We start from the raw sequence: 14,736 nt of genomic DNA on the forward strand, positions 1-14,736 counted from the left end.
AAAAAGTGCTCCTGACTGGTGCTTACTTCAGGAGGGGGAATCCTCTTGGTCCTAATGAGGCTGAGGCTTCCTCATCTCCCTCTGCCAGCCTGACGCAGCGCTGGCAGCCTGAACACAGAGAAACATCAATATTACATTATGGCTCGCACCTGTGCAGTAGGTCAGAGCCTGAGCAGAGAGCCTCTACTGGGCATGCGTATTGTGCATGTGTATTTTCCATTATGCAACAAGGTTCACAGAAAGGAAACTGTCATGACATCACACTGAGTGGGGTTTCATCACAATATCAGCCACACAGACTCCCCTGATGATCTATATGATAAAAGGTAAAGATTTCTCATGGGAAAGGGGTTATCAGCTACTGATTGGGATGAAGCTCAATCCTGGGTTAACATTCCTTTTAAAGTTCCACGCTGTACATTGCAGGGATCAATGGCAAACTTCATTCTAGTTTGCTAACATGAAAACATATAAAACCGATATTTGTCTGGGCTTCTTTATCAAAACAAAAGTTCTCCTCATCTCAAGTACATCACATTCAGCTCGTGCATAAAGGTGGATTCACCCAAAGATTGACTGTCCTTAATTGCTGCAAGGATTTAGCATATTGCCTTGAGTACTGTTGCCTTGAGAAAGAGACTCTGCATGGCCTTGAAATATGAGCTTTTAATTGATTTAGTTTAGGGTCACTACAGGGTCTCATTAAACTTCAGCAGTGTATAGCTTTTTGGTCCACCTAGAGAATGTTGACTACACAAAGGTACCACAATACCATTATTATTGTTATAACATTATAGTTGTATTATCATGTTTTATTTCTATTTCTTCTAACAGAAGGATATAGCTGGGAGCTCTGCAGATCTGCAGAAGAAGATAAATGCCATATGGAATGCACTTCATGTACCAGAAGGGCAAAGACTAGATATGGCTATAAAGTATAGCTCCAATGAATACAGAGACAGAATGCCAGAGGTAACAGGCTTATTTTGCTCTTTATATTGCTGTTCTTACAGTGGTTTAAAGTATTGTATTTTAAGTTTTACATAGCATCATTTACCTGAATCAGATAGCACTATAATGACTTTCAAATAAATGCAGTCAGGGCATCACAATACTCTCCTATTGAGTATACATTACACTGACATACACATCTGGCAGGCACACTATACATCATGCCATGGCATATATCAGCTGCCAGCCGAGCACTAAGATAAACATTTTCTTGGCAACCAGGGTATCAGAGTACACCTCTGCAAAAGCCTGCCATCCATGGTTTCTGTCAGTGTTTTGATCTGTTCACCATCAACATTGCGTGCAGCAGCAACCACAGCCTCCCAGACACTGTTCAGAGAGGTGTACTGTTTTCCCTTCTTGTAAATCTCACATTTTATGATGGACCACAGGTTCTCAATGGGGTTCAGATCAGGTGAACAAGGAGGCCATGTCATTAGTTTTTCTTCTTGTATACCCTTTCTTGCCAGCCACGCTGTGGAGTACTTGGACGCATGTGATGGAGCATTGTCCTGCATGAAAATCAAGTTTTTATTGATGGATGCAGACTTCTTCCTGTACCACTGCTTGAAGAAGGTGTCTTCCAGAAACTGGCAGTAGGACTAGGAGTTGAGCCTGACTCCATCCTCAACCCGAAAAGGCCCCACAAGCTCATCTTTGATGAAACCAGCCCAAACCAGTACTCCACCTCCACCTTGCTTGCGTCTGAGTCGGACTGGAGCTCTCTGCCCTTTACCAATCCAGCCACGGGCCCATCAAGACTCACTCTCATTTAATAAGTCCATAAAACCTTAGAAAAATCAGTCTTGAGATATTTCTTGGCCCAGTCTTGACGTTTCAGCTTGTGTGTTTTGTTCAGTGGTGGTCGTCTTTCAGCCTTTCTTACCTTGGCCATGTCTCTGAGTATTGCACACCTTGTGCTTTTGGACACTCCAGTGATGTTGCAGATCTGAAATATGGCCAAACTGGTGGCAAGTGGCATCTTGGCAGCTGCACGCTTGACTTTTCTGAGTTCATGGGCAGTTATTTTGCGCCTTGGTTTTTCCACACGCTTCTTGCGACCCTGTTGACTATTTTGAATGAAACGCTTGATTGTTCGATGATCACGCTTCAGAAGCTCTGCAATTTTAAGAGTGCTGCATCCCTCTGCAAATATCTCACAATTTTTGACTTCTCTGAGCCTGTCAAGTCCTTCTTTTGACCCATTTTGCCAAAGGAAAGGAAGTTGCCTAATAATTATGCACACCTGATATAGGGTGTTGATGTCATTAGACCACACCCCTTCTCATTACAGAGATGCAAATCACCTAATATGCTTAATTGGTAGTAGGCTTTCGAGCCTATACAGCTTGGAGTAAGACAACATGCATAAAGAGGATGATGTGGTCAAAATACTTATTTGCCTAATAATACTGCACTCCCTGTATAATATATAATTGTATTATGTATATTCTTGCTTGCTGGTGGCGCAAAAGGCAATTTATTGATAAGGAATAAAAATATCACAGTGAATAGAAGAGCCTTTCCCTTCCACCATATAGACTAAATAAGCACACTCCCATTAAGGGGCATCTGAGGTGACAGGGGATATGGAGGCTGACAAATGTATTTCCTTTTAAACAATTCAGGATGCCTGGCTGTCTTGTTGATCCTCTGCCTCTAATACTTTTAGCCATATGCCCTGAACAAGCATGCAGATCAGGTATTTCTGACAAAAATCTGCCAAGATTAGATGCATACTTTTTTCAGGTGTGTGATTCAGACACTCCTGACCAGAATGATGAGTAGGACTGCCAGGCAAGGGGCACTGTTTTAAAGGAAATAAATATGGCAGCTTCCATATGTCTCTCACCTCGGGTTTCTTTTAATTGATTGGCTAATAGTATGTTCCTTCCTTCTTCAGCATTTTCACTGTTGTTATCCACCAGACAACAGTGAGCGTACAGTACAGGCTCCTTCCTTCTTCATCATGTTCAATGAGTGCATTCCCATTTCCAGGCTCACCCTGACTTCCTTGTCCCTTATGCTTGTTTTACTTGGACTTGTTGCTAGAAGGTGCAAGCCATGAGAAAAGCATGTTCCCATTCTCCATAGTATTGCACATGTACGGAGGCAAGAGTAGGTGGATGAGCAGCTGGTATTTAGGTGAATGATGGTGGAGAGAGAAGGGCTGCTGTTGCTTTGAATGTTTGCTGTGGTGCCAGCCTTCTTAGCTGTGGCATCCTGTTATGTACAGACAGTCCCCTACTTACAAACAACTTGAATTACGTCTCACAGATAGAAACAAGGGTGTCTTCATGTACAGAATATACAGTACTGTTTTTGTTATTACACATTGCTGTTGTTACATGTTACAGTATTGCATACACTAGAATAATTTTAAAACAAATTAAAAGCACATTGAAATCAACAACAAAAATACATGTTATATGCAATCTTTCCAAATCCAGAGTTGTCTGAAAGGAAATCATACAGCCACATTTCACTATGAACAAATGACTCAACTTACAAACAACCTCCCAAAACACAAACTGTTTGTAAGTAGGGGACCACCTGTACTGTACTCTCACTGGTCGTCTGGTGGATAACAACATTATGTATTTTCTCTGGTGTTTATTGTTGCCATAGTTACTATTATGACTATATTTGCTTAATAGTAATTATAAGTAATTAGAAATGGTTATTGTATTTGATAAAAAATATGCATTACTGTGGTAGTTATTATTATTAATAATGATAACAATGATATTGACTATAATGTATTATTGTGCTTGTTGTCATGAATGATTGTAAAAGAATGCCTCCTTTTCACATTCAGTATTCTGATTTGAAATCTTAATCACAGTTGCCTTGGGATATTAATTATGCCTGTTGTCTTGCTTTGTTAATTACTGATGCTTTGTATGCTTTGCTTGTTTATTCGTTATCCATTAATACTGCTGTGTGGTGTTGTGTTCTGCTGGCTATATCCGTGTGTGTATTATTCTCATTCAAGAGCTGCCCACCAAGTGTTGATGTTTTGTGGTGTTGGTGCATTCAGCATATTTGAATTTGGAACCTTGTTCTTAATTCTTGTTAAGAGCCTGAATCTTCGTGCGTATGCACCACAGCAGGGTTTGTTAACTCACTTTTGTCACCACCTCTGTGCGTTGCCCTCCATGCCACGTTCCATCTATCATATACTTCCTCGTGAAGAAGGAAGTATGTGAGAGCTTGAACCTGATGTGGAGGGCAGCGCACACAGGCAGCGACTAGGGTGAGTTAACACTCCCTGCTGTGGTGCGCATGCACAACGATTCAGCGTGGGCAGCTCCTGAATGCATCAACACTATTGATTTGTAAATCCATACTGCATAGTCCTTTGAGCACAGCTGTGCACTGTTTTGTGCTCTGGTATGTTTGCATGAGTACTACTGTATAGTGTGTGTTGTGTGAATTTTTTAATTAATAATGCTCTGTAGCTTATTGAGTTGTGCAGTGTACTTTTTTTGTTTTTGTTTAGTTTTTTAGGTTTCTTTTTGCATGAAAGCCACCTTGTGGTGTTCTGTGCTGCTTTTGCCTGTTTGCACTCAACTGAGTATAATCCCGAGCAGATTCCTTGATAGATAAAATATAATCCATAGCAGAGGCTGCAGTAAAGCTAGGTGAAAAGGAGTAAAATTGCCTGTTAGTTCATTGGAAACTTAACTTTTTTTTTTGTAGAGAATAGAAAAACCATCTGCTGAACCGAATGTTAGCTAGGAAACTAATTATTAATTCTCTGACAGCTGACTAATTATTTTAGTTGTCAGGTGATCAGTCATTGACCATCTGAATCTGATTATTTTGGTTCCTGTCAAGTGGAAAAAAACTGTCTTTTCAAAATTCACATCACATTTCCATTACCTATCCTACCTTTCTCCTTCAGCTGATGAATACATGGGTGGCATCATCATCCACCCAGAGTGTCCCTTTGGACATTCTGCGGTATGTTGAAGTTGGCCTGTCAGTTGTGTGGGATATATGTATACAGTAGTAAGTCTATCAGGTCTCCAGCCTATGTTAGTCATTCTCTACTCATTAGCGTGCTCAGGAAAATTAACATTAAGACTATGCGCGATGCACGGCAGTGCGATGCGCTATTGCACTGCTGCACGCATTTTTGGCAAAGGGCACTGCTGATCCCATTCACTGTAATGAATGGGATCAGCAGCGCAATGCACAGCAACGCAGATGGCGTGCGCTTGCGTTCCAAATGCATGGCCATCTGCGTTGCCTAAGGCGAACTAAAATAACTCATTGGCTATCATTCATAAAGGAGCTGTCGGTAAGGGGAATCAATGCGGGAAAACACCGCTGCCAGTATTTTAGACTTCTGGGTGGGCATTCATAAAAATGTGTCCATGTGCGGTAGCAGTGCAGAGATTCCCCGAACTAGGCTGGCGGTAGGCAGGCAGTAGGCTTGCGGAGACACGGAAGCAGCCGAGTTGATACATTTCTCCGTGTTCCGCTCTGCTGCAGCTGCTTGGGAGGTCTGTGTGTCTCCATTCACTTACATTGTTATCGCCACATCAGAGTGAACGGTATTTCCCGACCTCACACCGCTTGCGGTGATCTTCGTGAATTAACATTTTGCTACATTTGTTCTGATAATCACCGCACAAGGCGGTGATTTATCACTGTGCTCGGTAGTGTCATTTTTTCATGCGGAAAGAGCCTTTATGAATGCTGACTTTGCCGAGTGTTCGGTAAAGTCAGCTGTTTTAAGCATTTCCGCATGCGGAAATGCTTTATGAATGATAGCCTTTGCGTTAACTGCCAAATATGTCACCACCTCACGTCACCACATGCAAGGGCCTACCCTCCAGATGATGAAATCTCAAAGGGCCTGATTCACAAAGCGGTGCTAACCCAGTTAGAGACTTTAGGCGTGATAACCATTGCACCACGCTGGTGAAAAGCCAGTTTAGGCGTGATAAGTTTAGGCGTGATAAGTTTAGGTGTGATAAGTTTAGGCATGATAAAGGGCTTTTCACCAGCGTGCTAACTGTTAGCACCGCTTTGTGAATCAGGCCCAATGTCTTTAAACTGCATGTTTTAGTGCAACATTTCCAGTTATACAGTATGCATGTCAGATGTATTAACTTAACATACTTTTACGTTCTCATATGTAAGGCAATACACATGTGGGAGCAGGCAGTGAAACTCATCCAGAGAAGAGAGAAAATGATGGCAGAGCTGGAAGTATTTGAAAGAGAAGCTTCTGATCCCAACAGGTTCTTCCAGAGAGGTGGGTCCATTCTACTACCTAAATCATCAGTCCCCTAAAATTAGTAGTTCAGCATAGTAGTGCTGTTCTTATTGTAACCTGTGTTTTTGCATGTTTTTATTTCCATGGCTGTATTATTATGCATGCATTGTTTCCGTGTGTTGAATTAGGTAGATGAGAATCCTAACACTTTGTTAAAAACACTTCACCAGTAGAGTATTGGGCTTTTGCTTCAGAAATATTTCCCATGAAGGGGTCCACTGCTCTTCATTCACATGCTAAGGAGAATTTTTGAGGAAGTAAAAGAACTGGGAGTTGTAGGGACTTGGAAAGTATACTAGTAACCATTTTCCAAACATTGACAATAGCTGGACATTTGACCAGCAGGTTCCCATAATTGGCTTCTCTCCAGGGGCACTTCAGGCGTGAGGAATTGAAGAACTGAGCTGTCTTCTTAGGCATTATGTATGTCTGGCGCAATAGGGCATTCATTGTCACATCACGGATATGACTTTTTCCATTTACTCTGTACAGGGTTTTGGGTGTCTGTTATCTTGGTCTGTATAGTGTAAAATATAAGGTGGAAATAAACCCAGAGGATGTGAATACACCCATCAAAGACATCATAGTCATCCATCTATCAGTGGACAGGAATGGTGCACTGTTGAAGGAGTTTATGCTGTATTTTGCTTGGATCTGTTTGAAAGACAGAAGGACATTCTGGTTGTAAAGGTTTTAAAGTGTAGATATTTTTTTGTTTTCCATCATCCACCTTCTGCCAGTCTATAATTTCTTTCATCCAGAGGGGGAGTTCTGCAGTTGTATTTGAGTATTTTGAGAGTTTCTAAACGGGGTAGGGAGCCTTTGCTCTCCAGCTGTTAAACTTTTGGGGACCAACGTAGGTTGAATCAACGTCCAGCAGGTGGTGGTACAGTTCTGACCGGACGTTGATTCAACGTCTGCGCTAAAGAACCGTCCCAATGCGATCGTGCGCACCCGAGAGGGGAGATTAAGCTGTCATATGACAGCTGGCATCTCCCCTCAGTGTTCAGCAGTCATCGCGTATGGCTGCTGATCACGTGATCACTACGATCACCATCGGTGATCAAAGTGATCACTTTGACGACGGCGTCAGCAGGGGGAAAAAGAAGAGGATCCACTCACCTCCCTGCTGTTCTAGCGACGATCGGCTCCCCCCTCTGCTCTGGCCGGCATCTCTGCTCCGTCTGACGTCAGCGCCGGGTCCCGGCTTGATGATGTAATCAAGCCGCAACCCGACCTGAGCGTCATTTGGAGCGAAGATGCCAGCTGGAGATGAAGGGGGCTACTGTGGCTCATCGCTGGAGCTTGGAAGGTGAGTGATTGCTGCTGGCGTGTGTATATATATATATATATATATATATATATATATATATATATATATATATATATACATACATTAGGGTCTGCACTCCCATATAAATTGATTATCAAGCAGAGAAAGCTACAAATGTTCATTCAGGGTGCAATATTGTGAAAAATACCTCAATAATACAAAAAGAACATGCACACCAGCCAATAATTGATTTCAAATGCAATGCTTATTATTAAAGTGAAAAAACTTGTACATAGACCCCGATAAACGGGCAGGATACAAACATATACATCATAGCACAATTTCAGCTGAACAATAAGCAGTAAAACAATGGTACAATATCCTGACAATACAGAGATGGAGGAAAGTCTGTTACCCAACAGCAGCGCTGTTTCGAGGCAATATGAGCCTCTTGATCACGGGCAATGAAAGTCCAAACAGGCAAACAGCAGATAAGCAACAAATGCGACCATTCAGGGCGGCGTCCTCTTCATACTGTGTCCAGACAGGGATTTAAATACACATCATCTAACTGCTCATTGGCCCAAAGCACCTCAATCGAATTCGATCCGATCGAATCGCACAAAAAATTGTATCGTGTAGATGGGGCTTAAGGCTTATTCTCTAGAGGCAAAAGAAGACAAGCTTTATTAAAGTGTAGTGTTACAGAACATCCAATTCTATCTCATCTTTCACTGATATAATTAGTTCTAATTAGTTCTAATTATTAATGCTTATTATACCTGCTTGCATTGCTTCATTTAACAAGCTTCTGGGAGCCTTCAAGAATGAATACTGCTTCAGCTAACATAACAATAAAGATCATAATTCTATTGATATGCTAAACAGGTAATTAATTGAATTGTTAATTCAACTGAATTTGCAGTGAGATGCTTACAGCCACACCTGAAATTATCTTCTTTTTATGAAGGACCTACTATATTGTGCTGTGCTTTAACCAGTTCACCCCCAAGGGTTTTTATCCTAACGGACCAGAGCAATTTTCAGTTGTCAGCGCTCCTCCCTTTTATTCCCTAATAACTTTATTACTACTTATCACAAGAAAATGATCTATACCTCGTTTTTTTCGCCACCAATTAGGCTTTCTGTGGATAGTACATTTTGCTAAGAATTTTTTTATTCTAAATGCATTTTAATGAGAAAAACAGAAAAAAAAAGAAAAAAAAATCATTATTTCTCAGTGTTCAGCCTTTATAGTTTTAAAATTAAACATTCTCCTGTGGATAAAACAAACACGTTTTATTTGCCCAGTGGTCCCGATAATTAAACCGTTTAGATTATGTCCCTACCACAATGTATGGCGACAGTATATTATTTTGAAATATAAGTGGTTATTTTTCTGTTTGTTCTGGCCATAATTACAAGCCCCTATGTAATAAATTAAAATTAATTTTCCCCCATAAAATATAGAATAAAAAAAGCTGAGTCCCTAAGGCAACTATTTATTTATTTTTTTTAAGCTGATTTTTTTTTTTTACAAGTGTTTTTTTTGGGGGGGAGGGTTGGAAGTGTAATTTTATTAATGATGTGTATATACTTGAAAATGTATGTATTTTGTAAGTGTAATATACTTTTTGGCCACAAGATGGCGCTGGTGAACACTCATAGGACGTGTTCACTTTTTTTTTTTTTTTTTTTACACACTTTATTAAACTGTTACATTTCCTGTTTATGTGAATGGACGCAGCCGCTGTTCGCGGTCACGTCCATTCACTCCAGGCACTGCGATTGGGTAGAGGACTGTTCAGTCCTCTTCCCCAATCGCCCAGCACGGGATCCCGACGGTAATGGCGGCGGTAGCGGCGGACACACGGCGGTAGCAGCGGCGGGAATGCGCGACGTATTAAAACGTCATGTTGCTGTTAATAGCGGTAAGCATGACGTTTTAATACGTTAGGATGGCGGTAAATGGTTAAATAGAGTTCTTAGTTTTTTTTTAATCCACTAGACTGAAGCTTGCGGACAGGTTTGAGAACCACTCTAGTGACTCGAGTGGTTCTCAAACCTGTCCGCAAGCTTCAGCAACAGTATTTAAGAGCAACTGTAACCCAGGATTGAACTTCATCCCAATCAGGAGCTCTTTCCCATGAGAAATCTTTACCTTTTCTCGACTAGATCATCAGGGGGTCTGTGTGGCTGATATTGTGGTGAAACCCCTCCCACAGTGTGAAGTCATTATTATTATTATTAATATTATTTAGTATTTATATAGCGCCGACATATTACGCAGGGCTGTACAGTGTATATATATATATATATATATATGTATATATATATATATATCTTGTCACTAACTGTCCCTCAAAGGAGCTCACAATCTAATCCCTACCATTGCCATATGTCTATATTATGTAGTGTAAGTCAGTGCTGGTCGTAATGGAAAAATCTACGCTTACGGATCATTACGCGTAATTTTACGCTATTACGCATTACGGAATTACGCTTACGGCGTAGACATTTATCTACGGTTCATGTCTGTAATTACGCATGGCCCTTACGCAATTATGCGTAAGAATACCGTACTGCAGGTTGTTACGTTATTGCCTTACGCATTATTTCACTACTAGCAATTAATGCGTAAGGCAATGCTCCTAAGCGGAAAAGTTGACGCATGGATCATTGTTAGGTAGTCGCCGACTTTAAGGGTTAATAGCAAAGCCCCCTTAAGTGCTAAGGGCCTCAAATTTGGAGAATATATTAAGGAGATCAGAAGGAATAAGAGGAAATTTTTTTTTTCAAAAAGACCTTATAGTTTTTGAGAAAATCGATGTTAAAGTTTCAAAGGAAAAATATATACATTTAAAAACCCGCCGACTTTAACAGTTAATAGCAAAGCCTGCTTAAAGTTTAGGAACACCAAATTCCCAGGGTATATTAAGGGGATCAGTGGGAATAAGAGGGAAAAATTTTTTTTCAAAAAGACCTTATAGTTTTTGAGAAAATCGATTTTTAAGTTTCAAGGGCAAAAATGTCTTTTAAATGCGGAAAATGTCAGTTGTTTTTGCACAGGTAACAATAGTGTATTATTTTCATAGATTCCCCCAAGTGGGAAGAGTTTTACTTACTTCGTTCTGAGTGTGGGAAATATAAAAAAAAGACGACGTGGGGTCCCCCCTCCCAGACCTCTTTAACCCCTTGTCCCCCATGCAGGCTGGGATAGCCAGAATGCGGAGCACCGGCCGCGTGGGGCTCCGCACCCTGACTATACCAGCCCGCATGGTCCATGGATTGGGGGGTCTCGGAAGGGGAGGGGCAGCCAAGCTTTCCCCTCCCTCCCCCTCCGAGCCCTTGTCCAATCCAAGGACAAGGGGCTCTTCTCCACCTCCGATGGGCGGTGGAGGTGGAGGCCGCGATTTCCTGGGGGGGGGGGGGGTTCATGGTGGCATCTGGGAGTCCCCTTTAAAAAGGGGTCCTCCAGATGCCAGATCTGTGAGAAGCCACAGATATCCTGTGACAGTAGATTTCTGAAGCACAGGTTAAGAACACCTGGGTTTGCACTTCTCTGTTGCTGCCAATGGAGTGTATACCGAAGATGGTATGTGTGATTTATTATCCTTGTGAGGGGTAGTAGGCCAGAGTGAAAATGTGAGTTTGGAGGGCTTTCTTGAAGATGTTGAAGGAGGGGGCTGCCCTAATGGGTGGAGGTAGGGAGTTCCATAGTGTTGGAGCAGCTCTTGAGAAGTCCTGGAGGCGTGCATGGGACTGGGTGATGCGGGGTGCGGTTAGGCGAAGTTCATTGGAAGAGCGGAGTGAGCGGCTAGGTGTGTACCTCTGAGTAAGATCGGAAATGTAGGTTGGACAGGTTTTGTGGACAGATTTGTAGGTCAGACACAGTATCTTGAATCTGATTCTGGACTGGATAGGAAGCCAGTGGAGGGATTCAAGGAGGGGATCCGCCATGGTGGAGCAATGGGAGCAGTGGATAATTCTGGCTGCCGCATTCATGATGGACTGCAGTGGGGCTGTTCGGGTCATAGGGAGACCAGACAGCAGGGCATTGCAGTAGTCAAGGCGGGAAATTATGAGGGCATGGATGAGGAGTTTGGTGGTGGCAGAGGTCAGGAAATGGCGAATCTTACAGATGTTACGAAGGTGGAAGTTGCAGGACTTTGTGAGGTTTTGGATATGGGGAGTGAAGGAGAGTGCGGAGTCCAGGGTGACACCCAGACAGCGGGCTTGAGAGGTAGGGTGAATGGTAGTGTGGTTAACAGTGACATGCACATCTGGGAGGTTTATGGATGTCTGGGGTGGGAAGATCATAAATTCCGTTTTGTCTAGGTTCAGTTTCAGGAACCTAGCGGACATCCAGGAGGAGATGGCTGATAGACAGGAGGAGACCTTGTCCATGGTAGTGGTGGATATGTCAGGGGTGTGGAGGTAGATCTGGGTGTCATCTGCATACAGATGATAGTTAAAACCCATGGCGGAGGTAACCTTGCCAATGGAGGATGTGTATAGGGTGAACAGTAGGGGGCCAAGGACCGAACCTTGGGGACTCCCACCGAGAGGTGGTTGGGGGTGGACGAGGACTCATTGAAGGCGGTTGTGAAGGAGCGGTTGGAGAGGTAGGATGAAAGCCAGGACAGGGCAAGATCGTGAATGCCCATGGACTGGAGGGACTGGAGGAGTAGGGGATGATCTACTGTGTCAAAAGCTGCTGAAAGGTCAAGAAGGAGGAGAATGGAGTATTTACCTTCAGCTTTAGCTAAGGCAAGGTCATTGACCACTTTGGTGAGAGCAGTTTCGGTTGAGTGGGCAGGCCGAAATCCAGATTGCAGTTGGTCTAGCAGTGAGTTGGCATTGAGGAACTGGGTCAGGCGTTTGTGAACCAGACGCTCAAGGAGTTTTGAGGCAAAGGGGAGGAGGGAGTTAGGACAGTAGTTGGAGGGTAGCGAGGGGTCGAGGGAGGGTTTCTTGAGCAGGGGTAGTACAGTGGCCTGCTTGAAGTCTGAGGGAAAGGTGCCTGTGGATAGGGAGAGGTTGAACAGGGCAGTGAGGACTGGGGCCAATTCCGTGAAGTGAGGCTGGAGTAAATCAGAAGGGATGGGGTCAAGGGGGGAAGTAGTGGTATGGGAAGTCTGCAGTAGGTGGATGACTTCCTCGGTGGTAGTAGGAGTGAAGGATGTGAGGGGAGGATAGGGTGGAGGAGGAGCTGGTTGGGAGGGGGTGGGAGGTGAAGATTTGAGATTGGATATTTCCTGGCGGATGGAGACAATTTTGTTGGTGAAGTGGGTGGCTAAATCTGTGGCAGAGAGGGAGGAAACGGAGGGGGGGGGGGGGGGTTGGTTTAAGCAGGGAGTTGAAAGTGGCAAAAAGACGCCGGGGGTTGGAAGCTTGTGCTCCGATGAGCTTGGTAAAGTATTCCTGCTTCGCATGAGCAAGGGCAATGTAGAACTGCAGCAGGTTGGTCTTGTACTGTAGGAAATCCTGGTTAAGTCTAGTTTTCCTCCATTTCCGTTCAGTGGCGCTTGTTTCCCTCTGGAGGTTGCGAGTATGGGTAGTGCGCCAGGGCTGGGGGTTAGGGGGTCGGTTGCAGCGAAATATTGGTGGAGCAGCTTTCTCTAGGGCTGATGAGAGAGTTTGGCGATACTGAGCTGCAGCAAGATTAGGACAGGTTAGGGTGAGAAGAGTGGAGGAGAGGGCATGGAGGGGGTCAGCAAGGACGCTAGGGTTGAGCTTGCGTAGGTCTCGCTGCCATCGACCAGGTGGGTGGGCGGGTAGTCTGGAGGTGCCTTCCGTGAGGAGGTTGAAGGTGAGAAGGTGATGGTCTGAGGGTGTAAAGGGTGCGATGTCAAGGTCTGCAATAGTGGCGGATTTAGTGAATATGAGGTTGAGAGTGTGACGTGCAGTGTGAGTGGGGGGTGTTGGTGTGTTGTACTAGTCCAAGTGAGTTGGCAATGGTGAGTAGCCGGGTCACAGCGGAGTTCTGGGATTAATCGCTGGGAATATTGAAATCCCCAAGGATGATGGTGGGGAGGTCAGAGGAGAGGATGTGAGGGAGCCTGGAGGCAAGGTCATCGAGAAATTGTGGGGTGGAGCCCGGAGGACGATATAAGACTGCAACAATGGCAGGGAGAGGGTGGTAGAGGCGGATGGTGTGGGCCACGAATTATGTGAATTGTAGGGAGGTAGGTGGGGTGAGGACACGGAAGGTGCAGGATGTGGAGAGGAGCAGACCCACCCCTCCCCCAGTCCTGTTGTCTGGTCTGGGGGTGTGACTGAGGTGAAGCCCACCATAGGAGAGGGCAGCCTCTGCGGCAGAGTCAGAGGGGGTGAGCCATGTCTCAGTGAGTGCGAGGATGGTGAGGGATTTGGAGAGGAAGAGGTCGTGGACTGCTGTAAGTTTATTGCGGACGGATCTGGCATCCCAGAGACCGCAGGGTAGGTGGAGCATGTGTTTGTGGGTTTGTGGATGTGTTTATTGCTGTTCGTTTGTTATTGGCTGTGCTGGATGCAGTGACATTGTTTCAAATGGAATTTATCCATTGTAGTTGCCTGTTTTGCCCGTGTTACCCAACTATAACATCATGCCAGTGTCTTTTTATTGATTACGTTATTGATTTTGTTTTTCTATCTTCTGTGTCTCTGCAGTTAACTGTTTGTATGGAACAATTCCAGATGCTCAGCCCATTTATGTATGGCAATCATGTATGTGAACAAATCTTAACAGTTTTCTAGAAATCATGTAGAACTACCTCAGACTTCTAAAAAGGGTGCAATTTCCTTCTAAAACTGATGTAAAACAGGAGGCAAATGGTAGGATTCTCAGAATTGGTGCAGAGTGTTAGAGAATCCTCTGAGTAAGGTAAAATGTATTGTAGCAGCTTTAACAGAGAAAAGGGGGAATCACAATTGCATTTTAGTGATAAAATGGCAGCAGCTAGAGCAATTCTTAGAGTAGGATGGAATAAATCATGTCACTCAGTGCAGATACTCCTGTTTGCATAAAATAATGTGGCTCTCCTATCTATAGTATAGCTGCTGGTCGGGCTTTACAAGGAAGAGATGTGACTGACAGCTGTGAAAGAGAACTTCAGTTCAACTGTTGGAAATAAAACACAGCTTTTTTTAAACACGCAGCAAGCACTTTGCTTGCTGCGTG

The 14,736-nt window shown here is 43.7% G+C and overlaps 1 protein-coding gene across 5 annotated transcripts in view; it reads left to right on the forward strand.

Moving 5' to 3' along the window:
* Positions 1 to 14,736, forward strand: part of CCDC87 (coiled-coil domain containing 87) — a 75,932-nt gene that overhangs the window by 55,889 nt on the left and 5,307 nt on the right. For all 5 annotated transcript variants that reach the window (XM_068276992.1, XM_068276995.1, XM_068276994.1 and 2 more), the window contains exons 18-19: positions 835 to 972; positions 6,166 to 6,280. In XM_068276992.1, the coding sequence (XP_068133093.1) occupies positions 835 to 972; positions 6,166 to 6,280 (253 nt within the window). The remainder of the gene's footprint in view (positions 1 to 834; positions 973 to 6,165; positions 6,281 to 14,736) is intronic.

Source organism: Hyperolius riggenbachi, chromosome 3 (genome assembly GCF_040937935.1).
Source record: "Hyperolius riggenbachi isolate aHypRig1 chromosome 3, aHypRig1.pri, whole genome shotgun sequence".
Classification (NCBI taxonomy): domain Eukaryota; kingdom Metazoa; phylum Chordata; class Amphibia; order Anura; family Hyperoliidae; genus Hyperolius; species Hyperolius riggenbachi.